General features: G+C 42.1%; 1 protein-coding gene across 12 annotated transcripts in view; it reads right to left on the bottom strand.

Moving 5' to 3' along the window:
• Positions 1 to 14515, bottom strand: part of myt1b (myelin transcription factor 1b) — a 172637-nt gene that overhangs the window by 23527 nt on the left and 134595 nt on the right. For 10 of the 12 annotated variants that reach the window (XM_042213798.1, XM_014341423.2, XM_042213799.1 and 7 more), the window contains 8 exons: positions 12445 to 13566; positions 10352 to 10486; positions 9854 to 9944; positions 9437 to 9553; positions 7505 to 7755; positions 6138 to 6325; positions 3884 to 4138; positions 3125 to 3279 (listed from right to left, as the gene is read on the bottom strand). In XM_042213798.1, coding sequence (XP_042069732.1) covers positions 3125 to 3279; positions 3884 to 4138; positions 6138 to 6325; positions 7505 to 7755; positions 9437 to 9553; positions 9854 to 9944; positions 10352 to 10486; positions 12445 to 13566 — 2314 coding nt within the window. The remainder of the gene's footprint in view (positions 1 to 3124; positions 3280 to 3883; positions 4139 to 6137; positions 6326 to 7504; positions 7756 to 9436; positions 9554 to 9853; positions 9945 to 10351; positions 10487 to 12444; positions 13567 to 14515) is intronic. The other 2 variants (XM_042213805.1, XM_042213800.1) reach the window with 1 other exon arrangement.

The following is a 14515-nucleotide window of genomic DNA, read 5'->3' as shown; positions in this document are numbered from 1 at the left end:
GAGCTTGAAGGATAAACCGCCCGCAGGGGCGTGCTGGGTGTTTTATATATATATGTATATATATATATTTTTTTTTTTTGCAAGTTTTTTTGTGCGAGTCTCTGGACAGTCAGAACGGTGGTATAGTGGTGAGTATTACTGGCTCAACATGAGAAAGTTCTGCTAGTCAACAGAAATCTCTTCTTTAACTTTTATTTAGAACTAAAAGGATGTCTTTTTCTACATCCCTTTTCACTGATCTTTGTACTGAACTGTAGGGATGGCAAAAAAATCACTACAGCACAGTATCGATATAGGAACACTAAACATTGATATTTTTTATGAAATTAATTAAAATACCATGGGAGCACTATGAACAAGAGTGCTGATTAAATGTGAAGATATGTTAAAACCGAAAACCACCACTTAGCTTGACAAAGCTACCTCATAACGAAGTGCAAGTTTATGGTTTTAGTCACACGAGTAAAAAATACAACATCAACCTTTGTGCATCTACAAAAAAGATCAGTGACTTGTGACTATAGTGAATTTTGTCACATTTGGTGATCAGTTGCAACTCATAGTGATGGCTTGAGGGTGTTGATTGCAAGGTGATTGGATTGCACAGGTTGCCTGATAGGAGGCTACATTTCTACAAGCAGTCTGCAATCACTCTCAGAGAGATTGTCAAAGATTTGCAAATAACTGCTATTAAATGTATACATTTATAAATTCAGACAGATTGCCAGCATGTTGCCATCAGTCTGAATGAGTCTGTCAATGAACACAACGCGAGGGGCCTCAACTCTGGTTTTGTTCTGCTTATATTCCTATGAAACAGAAACGTTACAGTTAAATGTGAATTTCTGTCTATCTAGACAGCAAATGGATATGTGATTTATCACAGTTAATTGCTGTTTTATCAAAAACAGATTTCATGTAATTGCCAACTTGACCTCATTCAACTGCAAACTGGTAGCAGATTGATAGCAGACTGACTCTTATAACAATTTATGGCAGGTTTTAGTGACAGTGTTGTTTTGCTGCAAAAAGAAAAAACATATTCAATAAAACAGATATTGACAAAGTGTAAATTTGAGGGAATATTTTGTAGTTTTAAAAAGGTGATAAATTACAGTATATGTTATTGCAGTAATCAGGATGCAAAATGTTAAAAATCACAGTAATACTGTAACTGAACCCTGACTCCTCCCTTAGTAATGCTGCAATTATGATGCATTGAGTATTTTTTCCTCACCTTTCTCACTCACTATGTTTTAATAGACCTCTCTGCATTGAATCATACTTGTTATTAATCTGTGGCTCTCTTTCAGAGCATGTATTTCATCCTGTCTCCCTTCTCTCTCCCCAACCGTTTGCAGCAGATGGCCCCGCCCCTCCCTGAGCCTGATTCTGCCAGAGGTTTCTTCCTGTTAAAAGGGAGTTTTTCCTTCCCACTGTCACCAAAGTGCTTGCTCATAGGGGATCTAATGATTGTTGGGTTTTTTCCTCTGTATGTATTAAAGTAGGGTACTTTACAATGTAAAGCACCTTGAGGTGACTGTTGTCGTATAAATAAAAGTGAATTGAATTGAATTGAATTAACCTTGAGTTCAGTTGAGATATTATGATATTGTTGGGTATGTATCGATTCCCTCTACTAACATAAAGAGAAAACTTTTTCATTTTTTAGCCAAATCTCAACATCATGTCTAATAAAATCTTCTTCTTCTATTTCCTTTAAATTAGTTTTTTATGATTATTTCTTAACCTGGGTTGATGTAATTAAGCACATATAATCTTATGTCTGTGAAGGTTCTCAGTCATCCAGGTCATCGTAGTCAAAGGAGCTTGCAAAGAAAAGCACCTGGGTCAAAATCAAGACACAAGAAGTGGAATCCTTCACTGCGCACATTAACTCTGTGGATAAAAACATCAAGTTCACCAGGGAAGACACAAAGGACAACTGTTTGCCTTTCCTGGACTGCGCTGTGCACATTGAAGAGAATGGCAACCTCAACATCGAAGTTTACCGGAAGCCCACACACACGGACCAGTACCTCCTCTTTGACTCCCATCACCCTCTGGAACACAAACTTGGAGTAATTAGGACCCTACACCACCGGGCAGAACATGTTCCCTCTAAGCCTGAAGGAAAAAAGAAGGAACGCACACATGTAAAGGAAGCATTCAAAACGTGCGGCTATCCTAAATGGGCGTTCTTAAAGTCAGCAAAGAGGCACAGAAAAGAAGATCAGACACCAGCGAGGGAGGATAAGAAGGACAGACGCAACAACATTGTCATCCCCTATGTAGCCGGTGTATCAGAAAAACTCAGGAGAGTTTTCTCCAAGCACGACATCCCAGTGCATTTCAGACCCAGCAACACGCTCAGACAAAAACTGGTTCACCCGAAAGACAAAACGCCAAAACACAGACTTAACAATGTGGTGTATGCTGTACAGTGCAGCGAGGAATGCCCAGACCTCTACATTGGAGAGACCAAACAGGCACTTCACAAGCGCATGGCACAACACAGAAGAGCCACCTCCACAGGACAAGACTCAGCAGTCCATCTGCATCTTAAGGATAAAGGACACTCTTTCGAGGATGCCAATGTTCACATTTTGGACAGAGAGGACAGATGGTTTGAAAGAGAAGTGAAAGAAGCCATCTATGTCCACTGTGAGCGACCATCTTTGAACAGAGGCGGGGGTTTACGACACCAACTCTCTGCCATCTATAATCCAGTTTTGAGATCCCTTCCCAGACGCCTTAACGCCCACTGGGCCATCTGACCTCAGGAATTCGCATGATAAGGTGGGGCCAGGTTTCACAATGAACTCACCCGAAACTCTGGCTGATTGGGACCCACGCCCAGTTTCACACCTTGGCTCAGGCGATTAGAGGATCATCAGGGGGTCCTTTTGTCCCTCTGTGGGGGGTTACTCCCACTAGGTTTATATCTGGGACTCTCCACCATTTGACCTTAGAACTGAAGAAGCTTCTCGGATGAGAGGTGAAACGTCTTCAAGCAACTTAAAGAAGTCCAGACGCCTTTCTTTGCAAGCTGCTTTGACCACATATAATCTTGTTACCCATCAGGATATAAGAATGACTTCTAACTCATTGCCTTATTACTTACGAGAGCAACTCCTTCTTGCTATCTTTGGGCTGAAATTTGACCTTGAAGCTTGGGGTTGTGACCTCTCCTGGGTATTTCCTCTCCTCTAGGCAATCCTGCATCATGTCACAGTCCTCTGGTTCGGATGAGACGTACGACTGGCCGGTATGCTCCAGCTGAAACGTGATTAACACACTGGTAAATCCACTGCAGGCCTTTTGCTCTTTAAATTGTGGCTTGACCTATTATCTGAATTTAGTTTTTTAAATATCTGCTTCCAGGTAATAGTTTGCTATTGTATATCTGAATGCAAGCAAAGAAACTTTGCAAACACCATGTGCACACAATCCTCTTTTATTCTTTTGCAGACAAGTGATGTTTCCAAATGCAGAGTGTCCTCATAAAAAATTAACATTCAAGGCCCTTTATATTTCTTTTGAAAAAGTTCAAAGGAGTAAAAATTAGCATATGCCAAATCCAGGATGGTGCAATGCACCTGACACACTACCTCTGTTACACAGTGCAATGTTTTAACTGTACAGTAACTCTCACATTTCAGTGAAATAAATGAATAATACAAAGAGGAAAAGGGAACAGGGAATAAGAAAAGGGAATTACACAAAGACAAAGTGATGTAAACAATTAAGAGTTTTCATTCAAAAGGCTTAGGGGGAATTTTGTCTGTTGTTATTTATGTCGCAATATCTCCTCTGTGAGTAACATCTGAGGAAATACACCGTGTTTGGAGCTCGTACTTTTGTTCTGTCTAATTGTACTGACCTCGTCCATTTCCTCCTCTCTTTGACGGTTAGGTTTGGTGTAATCCAGAGGTCCCTCCCAGTCCTCCTGCTTGTAGGTGTGTATGCTTGGTGATGTCATCCCGCTGTTTCCACCATGATGCAGTGAGGAAGAGGAGGAGGAAGGGTCTGGAGACCGAACGCCGGGGCTCGTCCCAGACAGACTTCCCTCTCGTTTAATGGGTTTTTTCATGCTCAGGTCCAGGGTGCCGTTCTCATCCACTTCAATGTCCATTTCCTGGAGACAATGCAACAGGAATTTATAGCTTAGCCTATGTTATTACCTGCTTATAAGTATCCTTGTAATTTTCAGTTGAGCCCCAATTTGAGACTTCAACAAATAAATAATTTTAGACAAGTGACAGTGAAGTACCTAATGAAAAATGATTAATAATATCCCTATATGCCCACTTTGAGGGTATACTACACACGAAATAGTCTGCTGAAATCTGCACTGAGATACCATTACAGTAGAATTTAATTGAGCTTTGGGCATACAGAACTTAGTCTTACACACATTCATGTCATTATTTGAAACTTTTGCCCTGTTTGAAACTTGAGTTTTAAAATATATTTGTTTTTATTGCAGCTCACTCTGTATATGAATGCAATTATGCTTTATTTCCCGTTAAAAACTTTGGAGCTCAGTGCATAATCTGGGAGAAAATTAATGGAGAAACACAGCTAACTAATACATCTAATTAAGTATTCTCAAATGTGAATAACTAATGCAGTCTCCTCTGGTGCACTTCACTGTATATGTGAGGCAGTCCTGTGTGATGATGATTGGGATTATTTTAATTACCCTCTTGAGCAGATTCTGATGCAGCGCTACATATCTGCCTGAATTCTAATTTCATATATTCTAAATAAAAACTGAACTTTCATGTGGAGAAATGTTGCTTTCACTTCTCTACCTGCTTGTAAAACTGCCCTCGAGCCTGTATCAAACAAGCATTTTCACAGTCATGCACCAGAGTGACGGCCTCTTTCAGAGCACTACACACTCAAGTTCAGAACACCAGCCTCATCGCCTAAGCATGTTAGTCATGATATCTAATGTACTCTGGTGCCAACAGCACGAACACTGTGCTCCATCTCTCCATGCTTTATTATAGTTCTGGCAGGTGAAGAGAAACAGAAGGGTGAAAAGAGCAATGTTTTCAGCATTCATGTAAAATGGTGCTCATATGGGCTGGTCAAGGGCCAGAAAATTCAAAGGGTTAGGAGAAGAGGAGAGAAAATGGGAACAGTTCCCAGAAATGTCCCAGGTTGATGAGCTCAGTGTTCCAGTGTTTCAATATTGGATTTCAACTGGCTCCAACTCTGATTCCAGATCAGTCCCCAGTTGATCTGCGCAGCTAAGGCATGCTCTTGGATCTGTGCCTTGCTGAACACCTTGCTCTGCTTTGCTGCCAGAGACATTAATTTTCACTTTTTATCTTCCTAAAAGCATGTCAGAAATCGAAAAATGATGAAGCAGTCACTTTCTCTCCTCTGTGAGGCAAAAAGGCTTTTAAAAATCACAATATGGGGGAAAGTGGAGCTCCTATTACACCTCCTGTGCACAGAAAAGAGAAAGGAAGTGAGGGAGATAGGGAACGAGCGAGGAACAGGGAGGCTTGCTTAGGGAGGAAGAGAGAAAGAGGGTAAAAGGACATGTGAGAAAGAAAATGATAGAAAGAGAGTGGGAGATCCGTCCAGCAGATAATGAAAAAAGGCTACCTGGTGGAAAAGTAATCCAGGCAACTGGCAGTCAGCCAAATTCAATAACAACATGAAAAGTGTGTGGGATGGAGGGATGAAACGATGAAAGAGGATGGGAGAGGTGATGCAACTGAATCTCAACACCATCCTGTTGCTGTAAACCAATGCCTCCTGATGATATATTCATGCAGAGTTGATGGAGGAAAAAAATGAGCGAGAGGAGAGGAGAGAAGAGGGGTGGAAAAGGCACACCCACTGCTATCTCCTCTCATCTTACCAGCTGTGGCCTGCAATGTTTCATCTGCACTACAATCAGATAATAAAATCTTTCTCTAAGTGTTTTGCAGAGAAGAACAAGGCAGTACTTTACGGCAGTAAAACCATCTGTACTTGACTCCCTTCAAATTGAGTACATTTTTGATCATCGAAGAACTACCAAGTGATGATGAAACCGACTGTGCTGTTTTCATTCCAACTGTGCTCCTTTATAATGACTGGGAAAAAAACATTTGAAAAAATGGTGGGTTTACCTTGTTTTGGGGTTTGGTGCTAAGGTTCTCAGGTTTCTCCCAGCAGCGAGTAGACAGGTTAAGGATGGCAGTGGCAGCCATGTGAGCAGCTTCGGCATCATGGGCGTAGTCGTAGGCCAATGAGGAGCTTTTCCCATAACCGTGGAGGCTGAGACTAGGTGATGATGACTTGGGGAATGACGGCTTAGCTGCAGGGGGACAAAGGCACAAATCCCAAATTGGCTGATATTCTGGGAAAGTACTAAAACAAAAGGGGATTGAAAAAATATGTGCGCTCAAGAGAACCTTTGTATTTTGCTAACACTCTACCATCATTTTTCATGATTATTTTCTGCCCCACACTGCTGAAGCTTTTTAATTTAGCTGATTTTTTAAAATTAATATATTTCAATATATATTAAATAAAGATCAATCAATCAATCAATCAATCATCTTACATTTCTGTATTTTTCAGAAATACATCTTCCTCACAGGACAGCCAATACAAACATATGATTTATAGAATATGATGTCAGACATTAAACAGATAAAAGTACTTAAAATGAGCTCAACCTTAAAAATATGCAGAAGTAATATTAAACCATCCAATACTGACGAGGAACATTTTTCTGCAGAATAATAATCTTTTAATTTGCTACTTCATGCACAGTTTTCCAATAATGCAGTTTTATGTGTACTGAGGTGCGTTCACTGGGTTTCATTGCTTCTTTTCTTAAAGGAGTATCCACCACTTGTCATTTTCATTTGGTAAAACAGCAGATATTTATTCAGCTACCATTCTTCAGCCATGAAGGAGTGCAGAATACGTCCACGCAGAGTGCAGACAGAGAGCACAAATGGCACATTTTAATCTGATCCAATTTATCTTGTTATAAAGTTAAATAGCAGAGGAAGATGTTTTCGTTTGTGTGTGGCAATTGTCTCTGCTTGCCTTTCTGTAAAAGTCACTGCACACCACTGAGTCACAGCCACTGCTATGCATGCAGACAGGACAGAAATGGCAAACTGAGTGAAACAATAACTGAAATTTGAACATTTGTCTCTCTCTTCTTTTCACTCATTTTGAAGAATGAAAGTCAGCCAAAGAGCCATGCTGGAGTAACATTTTCAAGAGCCTTAGAAAGGCCAACACTGAGAGCAAGAATTAGCACAAATGAACATATCACACTATCTCACATAGCAATGAGTGAATGGTTAGTAAATAACGTGGCCCAGATCTTCAGTTTTCTGTGTGGCTCACATGGCTTTGACCAAAGACTCTAACTCACAGTGAATCCGGCTGCTGTAACCTAGCCACAGGTTTGCCTTATAGAAAAACAAATAAATAAATATGCACGACAGAGAAGAAGCCCGAGGTTCCCTCTTACTTTTGAAGGCTTTAGGTGAGGTTTCGCTGGTGGGCATCTTTGGAGCAAGCGTGCGCTTCCCGAACACTTGAGCATCGAAGCTTGCATAATCGAAGGACACCTTGGAGTACTTCTCCAGCTCCTTGGCCAAGTTGGCGCGAGGTGTGGAAGGTGCCATGTTGGGCCTGTAGCTCCCATACTGGGGCACCTCTAGCTGCTTCACAAAACACATGGGTCTGCAGGGGGGAGAGGGAGAGGACGTCAGGGTGGGGCTGGGGATTAAAGACAAAAATAAAAGCAGAAACAAGAGATGAGAAATAAAAAGAGGATTGATGCAATAAAAAGACACACACACATAAAAGCAAAACGGGGGAAGAAAAAGAGAATAAAAGAATGAGAGAAAAAGGTAGAATGAAACAGAAAGAGTGAAGACAGGAGCAATGGTGTACTTAGCGGGAGTGCAGCAGGATTAAAAGCTCTCTTATCAGCAGAGGGCACATTTGCATGTTGTACAGCACGGAATTTATGAGCTTTAAGCCCTCTCGTTTTCTGGAGAGCCCGGGCTTTTGTCAGACCTGTTGGCGTAAATCCACTGATAGACCAGGGGGAGGTGGAAGGGCGTGGGGAGTGAGAAAGAAGAGAGAAGGGGGAGAAGAGAAGACTAGGAACCAAAGAAGGGGGAGTGGTGAAAGAGGAGAGACAGAGGAGGGGTAGGTTGGGGGTATAGAGCCTGGAGGAACAAAGTGACCTTACTCATTTTTTTTTTTTTTGCATCCCCTAACCATCTTATCCAAGCCCTCCACCCACTTTGGCCCAGCCCTATTTATTCTCCTCTGCACCGAAGCCTTTCCTCAGTGTTTTTCATTAATAGTCTACAAGACCTGGCCTGTAGTCATACTGCTGCAGCTGGGGTGGCCATCACATAGAAGCCCACTAATAATAAGTGTGCAAAGCAGAGCTACAACTGATCACAGGTGACTTTTTTCCATTTTATTAATTCAACATTGTTCCATTAAAACGAAGAATTCTGCAGCTCCACGTATAAGAGGCAAGGAAGCTCATTTGAATAACAATCTATAACAAAAAAACAAAGCAGGCCTTATTATGTTTTAATACTTGATGCTTTGTCCAACCACTGATGAGGTTTTCCTCAAGGAAAGCAATTATTTTTCCTATCCCCCCGCAATGCCCCTATAACTTGCATAATTAGCTTATCGGTTGCATTATTAATTAAAATACCAATGAGGAAGAGCACAGACAGCATAATACCAGTGTCTGGTTTGCACTAATTATCATTCTTTTGGCCGGGATCTGGCCGGTCGGGTGAGATGAATGTAGATAAAGAGATCTTAGCATGTGAGGTGACAGTAATGATTAGCCTGCCAGCCAGGATGTTTCAAGACTTTCTTGTTATTATTGAGCCGTTCAGAGGCCAGGCTCCACCTTTCATGCAGGGTACCGTAACCAAGGTCAGGATTCTCTCTGCGGTTTCAATGTGGCTCAGCAGTAAAGTGGCTAACCTTGACAAGGACTCAGCTGTGAGGGGTTTGGATTGGAGGAGACAGCTTTTATGTAGGTGAAAGGGTCACTGAGCCCAGTCTATCTTAGTTTCTGCTATTCATTGTGTCATCTATGATGGGCTTTGGAAAAGGACAAAAGGCATGAATTTTTTTGCCACATAAACCTTAACTGTGCAACATTAATACAGTTATTTACAAAATTTTAATTAATATAGGAATCAAAAAGCTCCCTTCTATGCATATAACTTGTAATTAAATTATCAAATAGATAAAATCTTTACATGTCAATGTAATGATATTGGCCAAAGTCAATAACTGCCACGTTTGTATAACTGACCTCTCGTGAGGGCATTAGGTCTCCATATCTACAGTATGTAATGTAATAAAGCAGAAAAAACCTGAACTATGAGTTTGTACTTTTTTGATGACCCACCTCAGCACTCTGTCATTGGGACTTCCTTTGAGGTGCTCGCTCCCTGACTGAGAGAGATGCTGCTTATCGTGGCTCTTAGATAGCTTCTCTGCAGCAGCGATGGGACAACCAGAAAGACTGCAGGGATAAAGGAAGCAAAGCAGATGAATATTACAAGTACATACTGCTGACTGTGTAAATCTACATCACAGTACTCATGTGGGCTGACACATTTGCTGCCCTGCATACATGAATATACGAGCTTGCAAATACACAAAGTGCACAACACTCTAACCTGCAGAGATACACACACACACACACACACACACACACACACACACACACACACACACACACACACACACACACACACACACACACACAAACAACTTTCATATATAGATATACAGTATAAAGGTGCAATGTATATAAATATACCTGCGGTGTGTGTTGCGGTTGCTGTTGACATGGCCCTGACCTGTGCAGCCAGGAGTCGGACACTTCAGCACGTTTTCATGCATGGCCAGAACTGACAAGATGCACAATCATGTGATCAGAGAAAACTCAGAAAATGAAAATCACTGAAGTGGGATTTGCTTATTATTAAATTTGTTTTTATTTCTCATATTAATATTTTTGGTCTTCCTGCAAAAATAGATTTGAATACACAGCTGCACAGACTGTATAACCCCAAAATCCCCAATAATAGAATAAAATTAGAATTAAATTACGTATTTGAGGGCATTTCTTTGACTGAATTTCACAGCATTTGACCGATGCAAATCAAAGGACTGGTTTCTTCCAAACATATATACCAAATCATGGAATCGGTGGCTCCCGAGACCTCAAAAAACCTCATGGCACAACAATTACACTGTTTAACTATTTTTTTATGCTAAGCAGCTGGAATAACAAAGAACAACAACAAAACCTCACTCTCTGGGGGGATCCTGTCCTTGTGCGGACAGCCTGACAGGCTGCGGTGGTGGGGGTAAAGACCGGTCACGTGACCAGTGCCATCACATCCCGGTGTGGGACACTTGTTCTCCCTCTTCTCTGGCCTGCTGCTCTCTGGGTCAGAGTTGGGTAGGAATGTAGAAGAAAACGGAAAGGAGGACAGGAAGATGGAAGGCCAAGTAAAAGGAAAGGGGAAGGTGGGATGAATAAGGTGCACAAAAGCAAGTGGTTAATGTCATCAGACAGTGTGCTTGGCTGAGCATGAAATCCAGACATATTCCCAACATCTGCACAAAACCCACACCATCTGTATCCCCCGACTCATGGCTTATGCATGCCTGTAAATACACCAGGTATTCCATGCATTTGTCTTAATGTTTATTTAAATATTTTTAAAGATAAAATACTATAAAAATGATAAACTACACCATCTTATCCTGTTGAGCTGGATAATCCCCCCATGGCTACATTTGCACAACACTTTCAAAGACCTTGTTTAGATCTTGGACAAAGCAGCACCTTACAATACATCAGAAGAAATTCACACCACTGTATAATTTACACATAATTAAAGATGCCTGCTCCTCCCCTCTCCTATTGGAGGCAGGCCAGGCAGTATCAGTGGCACTGGAGAGAGGAGAAGGGTGCAAGAGGATGGTGTGATGCTCTATTGGCCTTCAAATTGAATGTTAACGAGACACGCATCTCCTAATTAGCGTCGAGCAGAACAGGAACGTCACCGCAGGAGGGAGTTAAGGCCAAGGAGAGGGCAGCACTACCGGGCATGTAATCACACTGCTGCTATACTGTGAGAAGCATGACAAGCGGGCAGCGTGCCAACTGTGTAATACAAGGCCCGAACACACGTAGCATGTAAACAAACACTCCATGGCTGACTGTGGAACAACCTGCACTCCTCCTTTTTCTCTGTTGATATGTTGTTGTCTCTCCTGTGCTCTCTCGCATGCTGTCATCCCTTCTCGCTCCCTCTTTAAGTACTTCCTCCCAGCTCTTCATGGAAGTCTATTCAGCTGGAACCACTTCAACCCCATTACAATAGAAAAGGGAGGATCCAAACAGAGCTCTGTGACTCATCTCTTATTTGGTACACTGTGTTTATTTGTACCCTCTGCTCCCAACATAACATTTAGCACATTTGCCAAAACTTCAGAACATCATTTTCTGTGTGCTCCCTTATTGGTTGTACTCCTCTGATATTGTTGTGGTATTTAAAAAAGCACTTGCTGTCTTGCAGAGTATTAGAGAAAATAATGAAAGAGCACCTTTGGCCTGTATTTTTAATATAAGGATAAAGCCAGGGGCAACTGCCCCCTTAAAGCTAGCTAACCTAACAAAAGTAAAACTGTCAAATTCTGGCACTTGCCTCTGATGTTTTTTTTTGTGCTGGTTTGTGTAGAGGTTAAACAAAAATAGCAAATGTTCATTAGGCTTTTTTTAAGGCCTGGATGAAAACGTGCCAGCTGATTCTTCCTGTCAAATGCTAATGACATCTGGGTCTAGTTTCACTAAGAATTGTATTAGTCAAACTTAGTTACTTTGATTACATACTGTTTTGCACACATTATAGCCTGTGAGAAACATACTGCAGTAGATTATCAGTCCAGCTCTGTTCAGAGTAAAGTACTTAAAGCCTGTGACATGTAGGTGCTCTTCCACTGTATGAACTGTGGGCAGACACAAAGTGATGCCAAGATTTACAAGAACACTCCCCTAACACAGGACCATTCTGTTTTTAAGGCGAATAAAAACAGGTGGGTGCAGAAGACGTGCTCAGTGCATCACATACAAGTTTTGTTGGGGTTTTCAGAAAAATTTCATAGAATGGAGAAAATGTAAATTTTCCAGGTAAACCTATAAAACATTGTTGGATGAGGAATAAGTTTGCAACATGGTATTTCAGTACCATGTGCAGCTAATGTAGCTTTAAAAAAACAAAGATATAAAAAGAAACGGACTAAATGTGGCTGATGTGCTGTCTCCCTCAGGCAACTTTCACAATACCCTCTCAGTACATGTTGTAGCTCTGTTCTCCCCTGGTTACTAATTCATACCTTTGCTGAAATAGCTCTTGCGGATGACGTCCAGGTGCTTGGGCCTGTCCTCCATGGTGAAGTACCGCTGGTGGTGGATATCTGGTGTGCGGAGCAGCTCTCTGGGTCCTGCTGGCTTCACCTGCTCTGCCTTCAGGGCAATGGCTTGCTCTAGCAGGCCCAGGTTCCCTCGGGTCATGTCGAACATCTCTGACTCGTCCGTCACTGCCGAGCGCTGTGACAGGCTGTCTTCATCATCGTGCTCGTCATCTCCATCCACATCGTCAAAGTCTTTGTCCTCCGACTTATCGGATCGTACCTCGATAATGTCAGGAGAGGCTGAGGATGAAGCTTTGTGGATTTTGTAGTTCTCCCCTCTGGGAATGGGAAAGTAGTCCTCCAGTGGACTGGCCCTGTGGGAGCTGTAGCTTAAAGGAGGGCTGGCCTTATAGTTCTGAATTGAGCTAGCTTTAAGAGAGCTGTCTTGTGGACTGGCTCTGTTCTCAAAGGGACTTGCCCCGCATGAGTTGTAGTCCTCCAGAGGACTGGCCCTGTGGTCTTCAGCCTTGTGTGTTCCCTGAGCTGCTGCGGTGCTGGTGATGATGCGGATGGCAGTTGGCACATCAGAAATGGGCAAAACATCCCTGTGCTCCTCCTCATCTGCTGAAGTGCCCTGCCTCTGCTGCATTGGCACTACTATCTTTTCTTTTTCATTGTCTTTACCTATGAACTGTTCACACTGGTCCCTTTTAGTCAGATGCTGTGGGCTCATGTGGTTGCTCATATCTTCGTGCTCCCCTTGCTCATCCTCCACATCAGCTGCCTCCTGCTGCAGAGCAAATGACTCCTTCAGTGCTTGAACTCCATGTGCCACCTCCTCATCTTCCTCTTCTCCCTCGTTCGTGTCCTTCTCCTGCTCTTCCTTTACTTCTTCACCCTGTGTAATGGCCAATGTGACATCCTTCTTGGTCTCCATAGCAACAGTCTGCTGAATGGCCCCAGTTGGAGCATTGTTGTTGTTGACACAGCCCAGGTGGAGGAGAGAGTTGGCCACCTCCTCGGTGCTCTGTGAGGGAGAGTGACACTCCTCAGCTGCAGGTACCGCTGCTCTGAGCTCAGGCTCGATGATCACACACTCCTCCTCTATTGGAGTAAAGATGAAGAAGTCAGAACAGTGACACAGAGGAAAACATGAGTCACATAGTGACATCAGGCTGTTGTCAGCAATATCTTTATCTTCACTTGTATCACTTTTATGCCTGCTAAGTCTTTCACTGTGTATATTTATATATGTGACATAAAAAGAACCTACTGTTACAAAACTGTAGCCGTAAAGCAGTTTGTTGACAGAGAAAGACACTCACAAAGTCCTTGTGCTTCTAGTGGCCATGATTTCATCTTTTCTCTAAAGGCTATAATCTATCACAATCAGTGAGTCTCATGGACTAATGGACAAGAAGACAAGAAGTTCCTAATTTTGAAATATATACAAACAAAGAGTTTGGCAAATGATTATTGGTAAAGAGTGACATCTACTGTCTCTGATACCTGCTCTCTATTGGACTGGAGATCTGCTGATGCTGCTGCTCACTAGAGCCAGTGTTGGGGAGAAAAAGGAGAGTGGAAAAGTAGAGCTGTCACCGACCAGAAATGGGAGATGGAAGCATGTAAATATAATAATAACCACTGCAGCTAAAAAGAGTGTCTGACAAGCCCAGCTGTAAGTAAGCTATTAAGAATTGACTGTACACTGTGTTCATGTTTTGCTCCGAAACAATAAGTTCCATTGGAGCAACCTTTCAACGCCTCTCTCTGTCTCTCGCTAGCAAAGTTGACCCAGACAACAAAGTAAAGCTAGTTTTTGGCTATGGGTCCAAAACGGAACCCAACGTATTGGCCAGAGGTCCCTTTACTACGGTTCTGTTTTATATAAGTGAGGAATAGTTTTCTATACGAGATCGCTGCAAAAAGTCCAGCCTTACCTAATGTCCACCTACTGTTACTCATTTATATTAACATTTAAAAATCTAGTTGCTATTGGTATGGTGAGTAACCTTCAGTAATAGTAATAAATCACACAGCATAGTACAAT

Source organism: Haplochromis burtoni, unplaced genomic scaffold, assembly GCF_018398535.1.
Source record: "Haplochromis burtoni strain Fernald_Lab_line unplaced genomic scaffold, NCSU_Asbu1 Contig_482, whole genome shotgun sequence".
In the NCBI taxonomy this organism is placed as follows: domain Eukaryota; kingdom Metazoa; phylum Chordata; class Actinopteri; order Cichliformes; family Cichlidae; genus Haplochromis; species Haplochromis burtoni.
This window is presented reverse-complemented; position numbering and strand designations above follow the sequence as displayed.